Source organism: Rhinolophus sinicus, chromosome 14, assembly GCF_057876585.1.
Source record: "Rhinolophus sinicus isolate RSI-liver-muscle chromosome 14, RSI-T2T, whole genome shotgun sequence".
Lineage (NCBI taxonomy): Eukaryota > Metazoa > Chordata > Mammalia > Chiroptera > Rhinolophidae > Rhinolophus > Rhinolophus sinicus.
Window position 1 is genome coordinate 177,034,571 of NC_142514.1, and position 14,055 is coordinate 177,048,625.

Sequence of the window (14,055 nt, forward strand, 5' to 3'; positions counted from 1 at the left end):
CACAGAGAAGAAAGTCTGATAAAGATTTTGAGGGGAAAAAGATCATTTCATGATTTTTCTATTGAAATAAATAAAGGTATCAATTAACTCAACAATTACTAGGAGGTGTTTATCCATGACTATCCAGAATGATAGACTTCTCTCTCTGACTTGGGAAGACCCCAGGAATTGGTGTTAGAATCTGATTTTGGAATTAGGGCTTTCACTTATTAATTGCTTAATGCAAGGCAAGTTCCTCAGTCTCACCAAACAGACAAGAAAAATGAAGCCTCCTGACACAGGTGGTCTGATTGAATAAAAAAGATATGCATGAAAACATCCAGCCCAATACACTCAAAAAAATTTCAGTATCCTTCATATGTTATTGAGAATTTATGTCTCAGGTATTGTGCTGAGAGTTACACAAATACAGATGCATTATACTACTCTTGCTACTATAAATACAAATAAAAATAATATATGTGTATATATACACATTAATATAAAATTTGTGCCATTTAGTATTCTAAATCCTAATCTTCACCCACTTAATCCTTTCCACAACTTTATAAGGTAGGTACTATTATGATCCTCATAGAATTTAAGAAACAATTCCAAGATTACAGAACTGGTAAATAGCAGAACTGATATTTGAATGCAGAATTTTCTTTATTAAGAGTATATCCTCTCAACTGTTAAGCCATTTTTGTCTTTTATAGGTGAATTCTTTCTCTCTTGTTCTTCTAGCTAAGGTAATGCTATAACCCTCTGACAACCTGAATATCTTCACTTATTAAAAAGAGCTTTAAGTATAGAGAATATAATCAATAACATGGTAATAACTATGTATAGTGTCAGGTAGGTACTAGACAAGTCAGGGGAATCACTTCCTAAATTAGACAAATGTCTAACCCCTATGCAGGACACATGAAATTAACATAAAATAGTATTGAATGTCAACTCTAATTGAAAATTTAAAAAGGTGGGGGAGATAAAGAGGAATAAGAGGAGCAAAGTTCCAGACATAAAACAAATAAGTCTTGGGGATGTAATATACAGTATAGGAAATGTAGCCAATAACATTGTGATAGCGTGATACAGTGTCAGATGGTTGCTGGACTTGTCATGGTGATCTCTTCTTTAACATAAGGAATATAATCTATAATGTGGTAATAACACTGTATCGTGTCAGGTGGGTATAGTTCCAGATGTACACATGGAACTAATATTGTATGCTAGCTATATTTTTAAAAATCTTCTTTAAAAAAGAGCTTTAAAAATCCTTTTTTGTTTTTTGGAACCCTCATACACTATTGGTGGGAATGTAGATTGGTATAGCTGCTTTGGAAGGTAGTATGAAGGTTCTCAAAAATTTAAGAATAGAATTACCATATAACCTGGCAATCCCTCTCCTAGGGATATCCCCAAAAAAATCTGAAAACATTTATCCGTAAAGATATACGTGCTCCGATGTTCATTGCAGCTTTATTCACAGTGGCCAAGACACGGAAACAATCAAAGTGTTCTTCAATAGAAGATTGGATGAAGAAGATGTGGTATGTATTACACAATGAAACACTACTCTGCCATAAGTAAAGATGAAATAGTGTCATTTGTGACAACATGGATGGATCTTGAGATTATTATGCTAAGCGACAGACAGAAAAAGTCAGACAGAAAAAGTCAAGAACCATATGACTTCACTGATATGTGGGATATAAAACTGAAAGCAACAAAGGAACAAGACAAACAAATAAAGAAACAAAAACTCATAGACACAGACAACAGTTCAGTGGTTGCTAGAGGGTAAGGGGGGAGGAGGGAGATGGTAGAAGAGGGTAAACGGAGTCAAATATATGGTGATAGAAGGAGAACTGACTCTGGGTGGTGAACACACAATGTGATATACAGATGATGTATTACAGAATTGGACACTTGAAACCTATGTAACTTTACTAACGATTGTCACCCCAATACATTTTAATTAAAAAAAATAATTTTTTTAAAATCCTTTTTATTAAGAATGATTTTTCCACGCACTTTCTCTTTTTGATGTGAGTGATATACATGGGTGAGGCATTTTTTGATATAGTGGATGTTGAACATTAGGAAGAACCCAACTTTTGGAGTCAATTGAAAAACCATGAATCCTTTGACATTCATATCCTTAGGCTCCAAAACTCTCAGAGAGAAGCTAAAAGGAAGGACTGACTTAAACATACAGAAGTGGGGCTGATACTCCAGTAACCAGCTGACTTTCGCCTAGCTAGAAGACAATGGGTGGAAGCTAAATCAAGAGAGCATTTGGATTTTGCTATTTTAAGACATTTTCCTTTGAGCTAAATTAGATCTGTTTTGTAACTAGAACACTAATGAGAGTTTTCTACTTAAAGGTCTACTGTTCCTGCTTGTTAGGAAATGAGGCATCTTAATCTTTAAATATTAGATACCCTAATCTTTAAAATGTAGCTGCTGATGTCCAGAGACATCTGGTGACACTGTGGTAAATACAACTTGGAATCCTGAAGATCATTCTGCTTGTCTATTAACATACAAGTTCTGACAATTAAGTTCGCAAACTTGTTGCAACAATGTTGCTAACCTTTCTGATATCAGAGGGATTATTCATTATGAATTTGTACCAACTGGACAAACAGTTAACCAAGTTTACTATTTGGAAGTGCTGAAAAGGCTGCGTGAAAAAGTTAGATGAAAACTACCTGAACTGTTTGCCAACAATTCATGGCTCTTGCATCACGACAATGCACCAGCTCACACAGCACTGTCTGTGAGGGAGTTTTTAGCCAGTAAACAAATAACTGTATTGGAACACCCTCCCTACTCACCTGGTCTGGCCCCCAATGACTTCTTTCTTTACCCGAAAATAAAGGAAATATTGAAAGGAAGACATTTGGATGACATTCAGGACATCAAGAGTAATAGGACGACAGCTCTGATGACCATTCCAGAAAAAGAGTTCCAGAATTGCTTTGAAGGGTGGACTAGGTGCTGGCATCAGTGCATAGCTTCCCGAGTGGAGTACTTCGAAGGTGACCGTAGTGATATTCAGCAACGAGGTATGTAGCACTTTTTCTAGGATGAGTTCATGAACTTAATTGTCTGACCTTGTATAATGAATCTCTTCTCATTAACACACAAAGCACAGATGCTTTAGTTCTCTACCCAGTGGTCCATAAACTGGCTTTAATTTACCTTTATAACTTTCTCACTACTTCTTAGTCTACTTAGGACTTCAACCAAACTAAATTGCTCACATGATTGATTTCCTCATAATAATCTCACACATCCTGAGAGCTTCACATTTATAGTACAATGCTTGTATTCATTTGTACACTATAATATTTATTCATAATCTGCTCAAGCTTGAGTAGAATTATCTTGGCAGGAATATACGGTCATTATATTTATAATGTATAAAATGGGGGGTTGTAGACACCATCTCCAAAGTTACTATGAACTTTCTCTGCTATGTGATCACTTGTCTATACAATGAAAAATGCCTGACTCATTAAGTTCATCTTTAATATAATATATAATTTGGGGGAAAGTGGAACTATCTAGACAGAGCCAATTACAACTCTTCTGCCACTACCCTCTCTAAAGGGAAATACTGAAAAAATAATTTTTTTGTTTTCTATTCAAAGTCTCCCCATAAGAAGAGATATTTAAATGAGCCCTGAAAACTGAGCCTAATGCCACCCATTATAGTGGTAAGGAGAGAGAGAAGTGCAGTTCCATGAGAAGAAAAAACATGTATCAAAACTGACCCATGCGAGGGAGCCTGGAGAGTTCACAGAGGTGAGACAGGTTAAACAAAGAAGAAATGGAGAGAGGAACCGGCAGGTGAGCTGCAAGACTTATCATCTCACAAAGCTTATTGGAACCATATTAAGGATTTTGACCTTAAACAAACAAAACTGGAAGCCATTGCCATTATAAGAAAATAACATGATCAGATTTACATCTTTACAGTTTATTCTGGCTGCAGATCAGAGACTAGATTGAAAGGGAACAAGAGTGCTTTCTGAACTGGAAACTCTGTGAAATCCTCAATCCTCTATGACCTGTTGATGTCAGTCCTCTGATAAAGGCAGAAAAGAGAGGTGTTGAAACTTCTGGATAAAATTACTAGGGACTGTATCAACTGAGATCTTATCGTGACAGACAAGACTCACAGAGTGTCACTCTCAATCTCTCTTCTAACCAGAAATTTACATCTAACCTCTAAATACTAGAGAATTCTTGAAGATAAAATCCTTCCAAAGTATGGGTTGGCAATGAAAGCATCTTCTCTCTATTTTTATACAAGAAACTAGAAAATCTTGTAAGAGTGGATAAATTTGATGCAAGATTAGAACATTGTACTAAAAGATCCAATCTTATACTCATCCTTCTGAGATCTATGTGAAACATAACTCTGTCACAAATTCATCACATTATACTTTAATACCAACTTTAATATTTAAAAGATAAATATGTAAATTAACCTATCTATGATTACTTTAAAAAAAAAGACCACAATTCTTCATCAGCCAGCTCCCAACTCAACTAACAGCTAACCACATTCATAGGAGCAAGACTAGGTGAGAGCAGGCAGGTCAGGTGCAGGTAGACTTGCATAATTGAAATGGCACCAGAGTCCAAATCTTGGTTCCACCCGTTGGTAGCTCTGCCGTCTTGAGGAAATCTTTAACAACCTCCAACCCACATTCCTTCACCTTTAAAAAGGTAAGAAAAATGTCAGTGCTATGTAAATAAAATGCATAGCCCAGTGTGTGGACAGAAAATATACTTAACTAATAATAGCTATTTTTATTCTGCACGAGAGGAATGAATAATAACTGACTGATTTATAAAAGCGGAGCTTCAGGAAAAACCGTAAGTAAGGCCAAGTTTCTACAAGGAGAGAATTTAAGCCATAGGGGTGGTGTCCTTCAGAATCTTTCTGGAATCCTAAAGGTTAATATGTTTGTCACCTACTCTCATGTAATTTGACAAAGGAATGGCAGGCTTGGAATCACAAAGCTCATTGTCCTTGGATTGAAGAGTCCTGTGATAGGGACCCTGTCCCTACCACTTAACATGATTTTAAGAGAGTCACTTGTCCTCTCTGTAGCACAAATACACCCACATGAAAAATTTGTTGAGTCTTTTCAAGTACCCACCTTCTGTGGTTCCAATCTATTAATTTTGTATAGAAGCCATCATAAATACAAGAATCAATAACCTCATCTGCAACAATACAGCATTCTAGAACAGATTAACAAACTTTTTTCTTTAATTGTTATAACAGTTTACTTGAGCCAAACTGACGATATATGCTGGGGACTAAGATCTCAAACGCTCCACACAATAACAGCTTTGTAGCTTCTTTCATGCATATGAAATGAAGGGGAGAACATAAGGAAGTTGACATGGAGATGGGAGAAAGCAAGGCGGGGATGGGGATACAGGACAGTTGGCAGAGATTATGTGTTTTCTGGAGGGTGGTCATGCCTGGAGGGGTATTACTCTGGCATTTCAAAGGTGTATTAACCTGGATGCACGGGAACATTGGACAGGACTGGCTTAAAATCCTTTCGCTAAAGACGCTACAGGCCTGGGGGGTGCCTACCCTCCATGACCCACCCATTAGGAATTTAGGATCAGATCACCCTGTAAGGTGATTTTCCAGAGAACCCCTTTGTCCACAATGCCATGGATTATATTTGCACTATTGTTTTGTAAACCAGTAAGAAAGAAAAAAAAGCTGTCGATTAAATTATGACATAATGCTAAGACACTATCAGTTAGTTGGAAGATGCTTCCCACTTTCAGAAATGTTACAAATGTGAAAGAAATGTGCATCTGAGAAGCAATAAAACATGGTGCTCAACCACCACAGTGGGGAGTGTGGGTTGGAAATCAGATTAAAGTAATCTTTAAACTACTTTTACTTCGCTTTACAGAAGGACGCAGGCCAAGAATTACAGCACGGGCTGTATCTTCATCTCACCAGGGGCCCGAAGCTACCCAAGTACACAGCTGCTTTTCTTCCCTTCCCCCTAGAGCTTGTAGGCTGCCACACAGGAGGCCACGGTGTGTCTGTATCATCTTAACCGAAGCCTTCATTTCCCAGAAATGTTTTGAGGTGCTGTCATCATGCAAGTCCCAGACCTGTCACCTCAGAACTCTGATCTGTGCTGCCCCCCACCACACAAATAGCAAATGGACACTTGTGAGGCCACACAACATTCTACTCTATCTGAATTCTGCAGCACCCAAGCACAGAATGATAAGACAGACACCAAAATCAGCGGGTTGTTCCCAGGTTAACAACCGTTAGACATACATATACCTTTAGATACATGGGGCATTATCATCGTCTTGGTTGAAGTGACAGATGGAATCTACGAAAGACAACAGCATTCTTCTTTTTCCTTTAAGATTTCTGTACTTTGTCTTGTTTCCCTAAAAAGCAATCCTCTGAGCTTATTTATGTTTTATTTACTGCATTCTTTAGGGTTTTTTTTTTTAAATCTAAGAATTTAACAGCTTTCAAATTTTTGGAATTGAATCATGGACATCTCTGAGAAACTGACAAAAGCAATGATGCTTCTACCCAATTTCTCAAACTGCTTATATGTATAAACACACAAAATTTAAGAGGGCTCACAAATTCCCAGAAATCTACCTATGGGTTTCGTGGTTATAATTCTTAGTTAAAATTTCTGCCACCAAAAGACGCCTCAGTTTCTTTTCAATGCTAACAGTTTATAATTTTAGGAGAAATTAATACTTCGAACTTCACATGTTTAACGCTATATTCCTCATCTTCATTCCCCAAAATGTATCTATGTGTTTGCTTCTCATATCATTTAATAAATTATACTCTTCTTAAGCCACAAATTAGGAATCACCCTACTCTCTTTCTCTCTTACCTCCTCATCAGTCTTCCCAGAAATCCTGGTGTCCCTACCTTCAAAATATATCCTGAATCTGAACACTTCCTATCACCTCCACTGCTACCATCCTAGTCCAAACCACCATCATCTTTTGCCAAGAATATTGCAATATCCTTCTAACATCTACACACTTGTCCCTCTATAGTCTATTTTCAATATATCAGTCAGTATGATCCTTTTTTTTTAAAATGGCAATTTATGACACTCCTATACTTAAAACAATCCTAATATGTAACCAACTTTTTTGTTAAAGTCAAATTCTGTGCAAAGGCCTAAAGTCCTCCACAAGCAGGCCCTCCATTACCAAGAGGTCTTTCTCTCCTAAGATTCACTCTATTTTAAATTCCATGCCTTCGTCCCACCAACAATCCCCATCCTTCTTATTCTTTCAAGACTCTGCTCTATTTTCCCCAAGACCTGCTGTCATCTTCTAACTCCTGTTTATTAAGGTTATTGTCCATTTTTCCCCACCGGAATGCAACAACAGTAAGATTTCAGTAAGATTTCTTGTTTACCGCTGTATCCCAACATACGGAACAGTTCCCAGCAACTAATTGGCACTTAATAGATATTTCTAGAATGAACAAGAGGGTAATTGTCTTTACATCTTGAAGCTGTGTTTCCCGTCAGTATTCAGTGGAAGCATTGTCTGCTTCTAAGCCAGATCAAACTATTCGGGATAAATTTACCCTCCCGTGGACTTCTCAAGCTCAGTGTACATCACTAATAAGAAGGAAGAGTAAATAGAGGACACATATCCATCAAACTCATAACCATTACGTGGACTGAAATCCATGTTGAATTTGAAATAAATTGCAGTGAAAATGTGAATGTGAAATGAAAGACACAGAAAAAGTCAGAGCCAATCATACTCACATACCCCATACAGAACAGCTTCTCTAGGTGTGTGTTTCCCTGTCCCCTGCTCCCTTCACTGGAGCCATACACATTTTGTACAGAATGTGTCCCTCTAGCCCCTGAAGATGAGTACCAAGAAGTGAAAATACGTACTGGAGTTTGGACAGCCCTGAGAACCACAGCCACCGCAGTCCAAAAACACGCCACCTTTTTTATCCTCTTGTTTTCTCCACTGTAGAAGTGAATATATGATGACCAGGCATAACTACCAGACTGAATTTTGAATTCTAGATGAGGGCTACATATATTATTAGTGGAATCCTATTTAGAAGATTGTGGGGTGTGTGTGTGTGTGTGTGTGTGTGTGTGTGTGTGTGTGTGTGTGGCATAGCTCTGTATCCCCCCTTCTAATTACTGCTGAGGTCACAGAGAGGCCGAACCACTTGGCTGCCCCTGATCCCAGCTGCTTACCTTTGAAAAGGAAGGACACTCCTAGAAATGAACTTTTGTTCCTCTCCTCTGATGTCTAGTGTGCTTCTCTGGACCTGATATTTATTTTCCCAACAGCCCTTTGGGACTCCATCTACTCAGTATCTCAGAAATATGTACCCAGTCTCCAAAGAAGCAATTAAGATTTGTGTGGAGCATGAGAATTATATATTAATTATGATGTGATGAAGTGAGAATTTTATTAAAAGTTGACTCTCTTAATGGACCTAAGTCACAATATAATCATAAATGTGTCTGGTAATAGAAACTCTCTAAATTGTACTAATTAGACTTTTCTGCAAATTTTTTCCTTGCCATATGCTTCTATCTTTCCAGGTTACCCTTCCTTTTCTCATTCATCAGGAAGCTCCAGTCAATCCCTGATAATATGGGTTGAATTGTAACTCCCCAAAATTTATATCATTTAATAAATTGTACTCTGAGCCCTGACCCCCAGTAACTCAGAATGTGACTGTATTTGAAGATAGGGCCTTTACAGATGTGATGAAGTTAAAATGGGGTCGTTAGGATGAGCCCTAAGCCAATGGGATTGGTGTCTATAAAAAGAGAAAATGGAAATTTGGGCACACACAGAGATATCAAGGGTGTATGTGCACAGAGCAAAGACCACGTGAGGAGAAAGCAAAAGGGTGGCCATCTGCAAGCAAAGGTAGGACTCCTCAGACAAATCAATGCTGGTGGCACCTTGATTTGGGCTTTTTAGCCTCCAGAACTGTGAGAAAATCTACTTCTGTTGTTTCAGCCATCCAGTCTGTGACATTTCATGCAGCTATGGATAACGAATATACGATTATTAACTCCAGGGCTCTTTATATTGGTACAACTTCATGTTTTATATATGTAAAAAGACTACTAAAATTAGGAAATGATGTAGCATAATGCAATATTCTCTAATTTTTATTAATTCATGCATAAAACTGAACAAGCGAAGAAATACAAACACACGGAGAACCTTAATGGTTGTCAATCATTGCTTTACCTAGTAGAGATTTTCCCCCCTGAGTCTTAGATGTAAAGTTCTTTGAAGTTTATCTTTATCTCTCTATTGCTATCTACACTTCCATTTCTGTCTGTTTCATATAGCTCCTATACTTTTGCCCTTGGTCTTTAATTGTTGGGGAAAAGAGTCTTTCATTGGAGGTTCACAGTGACTCTAAGATATTTGTTCTCTTCTGTATCTGTTGCCAAAAAAAATCTGCATATCATGGCAAGCAAAGAAATGAGAATCAGAAAAAAACACGTAAACTAGTTCCTAAGGGTATTTTACAGTAGGAATTTTACTTATGACCTCCTAACTCACTCTCTCTCCCAACAAATGGGGAAAAAAACCTTTAGAATCAGAAGTTTTGGGCTTGCATTCCTGCTTTTTCACCATGATTTGAAGCAAGTCATTTACTCCATCTAATGTTGAAATGATTCTATAGTCAATTTTATTTTTCCCATTTATAGATTAAAATATTTATATACAGGCAACTTATGAACGGTGAAGTGAAAATCAAAAAGCTGCTCCCTTTCAACCTTCACAGAATCACAATCTGCTAGCTTGTGTTCCAAGCTAGCAGACATAGCAGCTTTTTTCCAAATGTGCCAGCCTCATTTATTTTAAAAACACATTCAAATACATTATTTTAAAAACACTTTCAAAAGACAAATGCAGACTGGTATTTCCACATGATTTGATGATTTTGTTTGCTTATTTGTTTGCTTGTTTTTTAATCTTTGAGAGCATAGTTGATAACAATGACATGGAAACAGTCTGTAAAATAAAACACAGCCATTGTTTCCCAAGTAGCTTCATTTAGGAACACTTTGCCCTGTCTACCATTTTCCTCAGGGCGTCTTTAACATCTTTATTTCTTAAGCTATAGATCAAAGGATTCAACATTGGAATCACCACAGTATAGAACACAGATACCACTTTATCCCTTTCCAGGGCGTAGCTAGTACTTGGTCGGGAGTAAATGAAGAGAATTGAACCATAGTACAAGGTGACAGCTGTCAGGTGAGAGGCACAAGTGGAGAAGGCCTTCAGGCGACCTTGGGTGGAGCGGATCCTCAAGATAGCAGCCACGATGAAGAGGTAGGAGGCAAGGATAAGCACGGTGGGAATAACGACGTTGGAGGCAAGAATGAAATAGAGCGCGGCTTGGTAGCTCTCCTTCACATCACAGGCCAACTTTACCAGAGGGGGCAGATCACAGAAGAAATCGTCAATGACATTATTCCCACAGAAGCTCAGGGTAAATGTCTCACTGGTAATGAGGATAGAGTTCAGAAAGCCACCAAGGTAGGAAGCTGCTACAAGACTGGCACACAGCCTTGAGGACATCACCTGGGAATAAAGCAGGGGGTTGGAGATGGCCACGTAACGGTCATAAGCCATGGCAGCCAACAGGTAACACTCACTATACGCCAGTCCAGCTGAGAAGAAGAACTGAGCTAGGCAGCCAGCAAAGGAGATGCTTTTGTCTTCAGAGATGCAGATCAGAAGAATTTTGGGAGCATAGACAGAAGAATACCAGAGGTCCAGGAACGAAAGATTTCCAATGAAGAAATACATGGGTGTGTGGAGCCGAGATTCAACACAGATCAGAGAAATCAGGGTGATGTTCCCTACGAGACTGACGGTATAAATGATGAGGAAGATGAAAAAGAGCACTCTCTGTAACCACAAGTCTGCCGTGAACCCTAACAGTATGAATTCTTTCACATTGCTGAAATTTTTCTCGTCCATTGATTTTGCGTTTCTATGGTCCCTTTCTGTGAAAAGATTAATAAATATTTATGATATCTATAAGCTTTCCTAAGATTTGCATTTTAGATCATTGAAAAAGCCAACTGATGTGCGTATGTTGTTCATCGTAAGACATATTTACGCTGAACTGGGTACCATGATTGTTGGATAACTGGGAAACCATTCTATGCTGCCTTGAGAGATCACTTATTATGAACATGGCATGTATGTGTCAGCATATTTTTTGATATAATCTTTCCTCCATTTTGGATAGGGTGATCAGTGTATCTTCTCTTCTGTTTGCCCTTAGGATGATTGGGGATCATGTAGAAGATATAAAAAGGGGATTTAAAACAGATGTGATTTCTCTTCAGGTCTTTGAATCCCTTTGTCTTTTTCAAGAGAATTCCATGAAGACTCATTCTTTTATTATTCCATATTTTGAATATAAAACCACATTTTGAATATCCTTGGAAGTGTGTTTTACTGTAACCTTTTTGAAGGCAATAATTATATTGTATTCAACTTTTTATCCACAAAACCAAGAGCACAAGTTTTCATAAAGTAGAAAACGTATAACTTTAATAAAAGAATAGATTTTCTTGGATAATAGGAATCTGAGACCACAGCTACCTGTATGGCCCTCGAATGTACAATGAAAGGAAGTAAAAATATTAACCAATCGATAATCGTGTTCATAATGTGGTTGAATTTGCTGTAAGATCAAGAGTAAAAACAAACAAACTAAAACAACTAAGCTGGTTAAACTGAACAAGGAATTTGTAGGCTAAATAATGGCCCATAAAGATATCCAGGTTCTAGTTCCTGAAATCTGTGAATGTTACTTTATAAGGGGAAAGAATTACTAAGTTAAGAATCTTGAGATAGGTAGATTATCAGGGTGGACCATAAACACAATTACAAATATCCTTATGTGAAAGTGGCACAGGGATATCTTTCAGGCACAAGAGGAGGAGGCAGTGGGACCACAGAAGCGGAAACTGGAGTGATACAACCACAAGGAATGCCAGCAGCCATAAGAAGCCAGAGGAGGCATGGAATGAATTCGCCACTAGAGACTCTGGGTGCAGTGTAGCCCTGCCAACACCATGCTTTTGGCTCAGTGATACGGAGTTTGGACTTCTGACCTCCAGAACTATGAGAAAATAAATTTTTGTTGTTGTAAGACATAAAGTGTGTGGTAACTTGTTAACACAGGAAGTTATGGAACTCAACCTCTAACAGTCTCCTTTCCTTCAAAGGTAGAAGCAGGTAGGGTTCTGGGGGATGGGGGTGGGGGGAATTCCCGCCCATTCTCAGGAATTTTTTTCACTTTCCCGTTCCCGAATCCCAAGATACAAACTGTCGTCTGTTCTCCACATGAATCGTTTTCACAAAGTGACGGCCGATACCACCAACCACCTGGGTTCAAGGAGCCAAGTTTCCCGATTTCCTGGCCAATTTTTCTCGGGATTCAGGAAGAGGAAAGCGAAAAACTTTCCCGAGAATGGGAGGGAATTTCCGCCCGGAAACCCTAGAAACAGGTGACTGGACTCTTGCCAGCAGTGGGAGAAGCACCATCCCTGCTCATCTATGTTACAGCCTAGAAGGTCCCTACTGCAATGAACCACAGTCACAAAGGGCTAAATTATGATTGTCAGGGCTCTGAGTTGGCAGGAGATGTAATATTTCTGCTATTCTATCCAAGCTTTTAAAAATCTCTTCTGCTAGGGGCAAAAAAGTTAACCTTGGTCATACACTCGGCTATGGACTTAAAATTGAAGTAGACAACTAAAGAATTGTTCTCTTGGAACTGTATCTATTCAGTGGTAAGAATCTATAATTTTTAACTTTAAAATAAATATTAATGCTATACTCATTGCCAAAGTAGAAATTCTCCACAATAAGCAAAAAAGGATTGGAATGAGTGACATTTCAGTTCCCTTAGTATTCCACAGATGTCAGGTGCTAAGGTCATTTTTATCAAAGCCTAATTCTGGAAGCCTCTTAAGATCAAGAATCAAGAGAACTGGGTTCAGGTCTTAGCTGGCTGCTGCCAATTTTAAATCAACTTCTAAATTCTATTTTGTCACCTACCTTTTTCCGTTCAGTGGAACTTTTTAAGCTCACAAATGTGAGAAAGCCCTTTCAAAGTTAGAAGTTAAAGCTATGTATTTGCATTCTCTATGATCAAGATTTCTTCATCTCTGTAATCTGCACTTTAGATATGCTATTTGCTTTACATCCCAAGGATTTCCAGTTATACCTAAACTATGACTCCCTAAAGTTTCTTGTGTCCTTATGCAGAAACTCCCTTCTTTATTAGTAGGCTTTCACACAAGCTGGGAAACTGCAGGGCTTGTTTGCAAAATTACAATTGGGAATGAAATCTGCAAGAGACATTGCATCCCTAGTCTCTCTTGTTTTCTTCTACAGTTATTAAAATATAAAATAAACATACATGTAAATATAGGCATATGTGAATATGTCTATCAATGCTTTTACAAATAAAAAAAATGTTGAAGGTGGCTTAGTGTGAGGCATAAGACACAGGTAAATAGCATAAATTAAGAAAATGTGAAATGGAAAAGCAAGACCTGGACATAAAATGAGGCGAGGGTAAAACCTGTTGTGGACCACAGATTTGACTGGAAACCTTCTAACAGTCCATATACACAATTAGCAGCATCCAAAAGACAAGCTACCATCCAAATGCTTCAGCAACACACTACCATTCTCGATAGTAACTTTGAAATCATTTCTCCCAAGGTTCCTTGTAAAGAGAATGGGTGCAATTTAAGACATAATATATAGTTTTATCATATATGTAGACACAAAAGAGAGGTTTTTTTAAAGCTATATTTACTTGCCATTAATTCACAGACTTCAGGCTGGCTACTTGCTTTTTCAGATTCAGCAGACACACCTTCTCCCCACAAAACACGTCTCGTCCTCATCTTCACACATCTCCCTTCACCACGAGACCTCTTTAAGAGGTAGATTCCTCTG

The 14,055-nt window shown here is 38.1% G+C and overlaps 1 protein-coding gene across 1 annotated transcript; it reads right to left on the bottom strand.

The window, feature by feature from the left end:
* Nucleotides 1-10,110: 10,110 nt before the first annotated feature.
* LOC109435470 (olfactory receptor 9G19-like) lies at nucleotides 10,111-11,046 on the bottom strand. Its single transcript, XM_019713405.3, has one exon. It carries the CDS (start codon nucleotides 11,044-11,046, stop codon nucleotides 10,111-10,113), a length of 936 nt encoding a protein of 311 aa, XP_019568964.3.
* Between the last annotated feature and the right edge of the window lie 3,009 nt (nucleotides 11,047-14,055).

Excerpts from the sequence above, each read along its gene's own strand:
- LOC109435470 (XM_019713405.3), bottom strand. The coding sequence starts at position 11,046 with ATGGACGAGAAAAATTTCAGCAATGTGAAAGAATTCATACTGTTAGGG.